The sequence below is a fragment of the Pundamilia nyererei genome, unplaced genomic scaffold (genome assembly GCF_000239375.1).
Source record: "Pundamilia nyererei isolate P.nyererei 1_Seehausen unplaced genomic scaffold, PunNye1.0 scaffold00655, whole genome shotgun sequence".
Taxonomy (NCBI): Eukaryota; Metazoa; Chordata; class Actinopteri; order Cichliformes; family Cichlidae; genus Pundamilia; species Pundamilia nyererei.
The window spans coordinates 42,637-46,097 of NW_005188056.1; the positions used below are offsets into that span (position 1 = coordinate 42,637).

Consider the following 3,461-nt stretch of genomic DNA (forward strand, 5'->3'; position numbering starts at 1 on the left):
GTAGGCTTTCGAGCCTATACAGCTTGGAGTAAGACAACATGCATGAAGAGGATGATGTGGACAAAATACTCATTTGCCTAATAATTCTGCACTCCCTGTACGATGTGAGGCTGAGTCTTATAAATGACAGATCCGTGTAAAAACGTCCTCCACTGTTGTTGGGACGTCCGGCCCCAGATTTCCTGTTGTTCACAAACCTGCCGTCCTCCCGGCAGCGTGGGATACATGCTGAAAGATGCCAGGACAGGAACACAGCTGAACTGTACAGTCGCCATATGTTTGCATGTATGTGGCATCGTCCGTGTGAGCGAGCTCGGCCTCCTCGTGCACCGAAGAACAGATCACGCGACGCCAGACGACCAAACCCCTCAATAATGTCCTCCCTTTATTTTTACATCTATCAGCAAACCCAAACCTTCCTCGTCACCCTCGACCGTTTGTCAGTGCGATCGTCGTGGGCGGCCATTTTAGATCGCCATCGTTGAAGCTGCAGAATAATTTCCCGTGCGGCTCTCTGCAGATTCGGATGAGATGGCGGATGTGTCCGTGTGATTCTTATAAATAACTAAAAGAAAGCGTTTGCGTGCGCGTGGCTCTGCAGAGATGAGGCCTCGCTCATAGATTCAGTATTCTGCCTGCATCTGGGTGACAGGGGGAGAGAGGGGAGGATACTCGAGGGGGATTCAGCTTGTACATCACCCTGCGCCCCAGTGGACGACAGATGTGAGTGTGTGAGTGTGGGTGAGCTGAGGGGGGTGGCAGACTTGTGTGTCTGTACACACACACTGTGTACATCTGCATACTCCAGCATCTGTGTGCTAGTCTCTTTGACCTTCTCTTTGGTTTCTAACCTGTGTGTGTGTGTGTGTGTGTGTGTGTGTGTGTGTGTGTGTGTGTGTGTGTGTGTGGTGGGCTGGTGGGGTAGAGGGGCCCACGGGGGACGGCGACGGCCCCCCGCTCCCCGAGCCCGGCTGCCTGGGCCTGGCTTGGATTCCGCTGGGGCTCGCCTAGTTGCCTTTGTGCTCGCCACCGGCTGACAATCCCCATGTATATTTAATGCTAACCTGCTGTCTGTTCTAACAAATAGGACTTCACAGGTGGGGGGGGCTGAGGACAGGGGAGGAACGGGGGAGAGGGGGGGTGGGAGGCAGGGATTTGGAGGAATAAAAAAGGAGGAGTGTGTGGTGGAGGAAGACATCGACAGACAGCGGAGAGTGAAATCAAACACAACCTCTGGCTGCTTCAACGTCTTCCAGCCGAGAGAAGGTCACCGCAGGGACGCGCGTGCACGCATCCCTGCAGCTATTGCAAGAACCCTATGCAAACACATCACACAAGTGCAGCACAAGTACACAACGTCCGTGTGGGTCTTTGTGCTGCCTTCGTGTCTCTGTGCGATCGACTTTTAGAGTTTAGATACGAGTTTGTGTCTTTGGCTGAAATGATGAAATGGATTTCATCTCAGGTGTCACGGGACTGTGTGCCCTCTGCATAGGCATGTTGTTTCACAGCAGTCACGCGTGTTCACAGACTACTGTACAGTCATGCATTCATACTCCGTGTACTTTGGCCTGCATCCATCTGCAGCGTGATAGTCTAAGAAACATTCACAGCTGTTCAGATTCTGTAAACGGCACGAGAGCGACGACACTGTGAGCGACGACACTGTGAGCGACGACACTGTGAGCGACGACACTGTGAGCGACGACACTGCGCGAGCATGTGTTCCCACGTGTTCCCACGTGTTAATAGGACTAAACATGTTCAAACCTTCACCCCTGTAAATGTTGTCAGTGCATAATCAGATCAGAGGGGACAGGAAATTACACGTGGAGGAAAAAAGAAGGAAACAAAGAACCTGAAAAGACGATTTTCGTCATTTGGCTACTGCCACTAACTCAGACCTTCAGACGTGACATCCACTCACCGGACACGTGATCAGGTAAATGTGCTGCTTGACTCCACAAAGTGCTTTATACATCAGTCCTCTAAACTGCACTGATACTTCGTGTGGTGGATTCAACAAGGAGCAGGAGACATTCCTCAGAGATGCTGCTGTGGTCCTATCTCCCTCAGGGTTCAACATGTTGTGCGTTCAGCGATGCTCTTCTGCATATTTTGGTTGTAATCAGTGATTATTTAAGTTACTGCGGCCATCCTGCCTCAGCTTGAAGCAGCCCGGCCACTCTCCACTGACCTCTGACCTCTGACCTCCAAAAGTAATTTTTTCCTAGAAAACTGCTGCTGTCTGGATGCTTTCACTGTTTCAGGGTATTCTCTGTAAACCCTAGAGATTGTTCTGTGGGAAAATCCCAGCAGTGTGTGAAACAGAGGAGCACATCTGCTCACTCTTTCTTACAGTTTGAACTTAAGCATTTTGTCTTGGTCTAAAAGATGCTGCCATGTGATTGGGTGATTAGGGATCTGTGTTAACAGACAAACAGGTGTACCTAACAAGGTGGTTGCTGAGTGCAGCTGTCAGTAACAGGAACTAGATTGGGTATTTGGGCTGTTTTAAAGAAGAACGACCATCGACTCAGTTTTTGGACTGCGGGCTTCAGGACGAGATTGTTTTTCAGTCTGAGACGTGGCTCCTGGAGATGTCCTGAGTGGAGAACTTCTGGGTGATCCTGATACCAGTAGTTAAAACCATTTAATGATCCACAGGGATGCAGACAGCAAAGACAGCCCACACAGTGTGGAAATATTTAGCCAGAACAAAATGATCGTGACAACACTTACACATCGGCTGCTGCAGTCCAGACCTGCCATCTTATTTGCGCGTAGCGGTCAACCCGGCCAAGAAGTGAACAGGCCCCAGACAAATGCATACCTGTGACACTGCTTGCATCCCTTCCCTGTCCTGCTGGTGTTTGCTTTTATCATTTTACGTCTTGCACTGTAATCGTTTCCTCCCCTGGCTTCTATCCTTCCCAGGTTGGTGCAACTATCCGCTGGACCAGCTGGGCTTTTGGAGATCCATGGAGAGATTAATCGAACAGCTGACTGGGCAGAAACCTCGATCGGACGACCTGGCGTGGGCAAAGAAAACTGACTGAAGAACAAATACACAAGGGTTGAATGGAGGGAGGGGCATGCAAAGGAAAATGTACACAAATAGGAATGAATGGGGAAACCAGACAAATGCATATAAATGTAACTCCTGTCTCTGTGCTCATCACTTCTTTGCTGAAGAGCAAACACAGAATCTGCAAACAAACAAAACGACGGTTCACGTGATTCGTAGACACGTTGGAGTCTGTATTTGAACAAGCTTTGAACACAGCGAGGTCATCAGTAGACCAGAAACAGCCAATCATCTCGTGCGTTTGTAAGCCTGTGTGAGCGACGCGGCGTGCTGGTGTGTAGGAGGTTTCTGGAGGTTGGGCTCTCCAGGAGTGACACCACGCTGCCTGTCGCAGGCACAGCACGCACACACGCATGCACACACTCTCTCTCAC

General features: G+C 50.2%; 1 protein-coding gene across 1 annotated transcript in view; it reads left to right on the plus strand.

Annotated features, from left to right (window-relative positions):
- LOC102201036 (transmembrane protein 189-like) overlaps window positions 1-3,455 on the plus strand; it is a gene marked incomplete at its 5' end in the record, with an annotated part of 11,420 nt that extends 7,965 nt beyond the window's left edge. The window contains one exon of the mRNA XM_005754781.1: window positions 2,938-3,455. Within this exon, the coding sequence (XP_005754838.1) occupies window positions 2,938-3,059 (122 nt within the window). The remainder of the gene's footprint in view (window positions 1-2,937) is intronic.
- Between the last annotated feature and the right edge of the window lie 6 nt (window positions 3,456-3,461).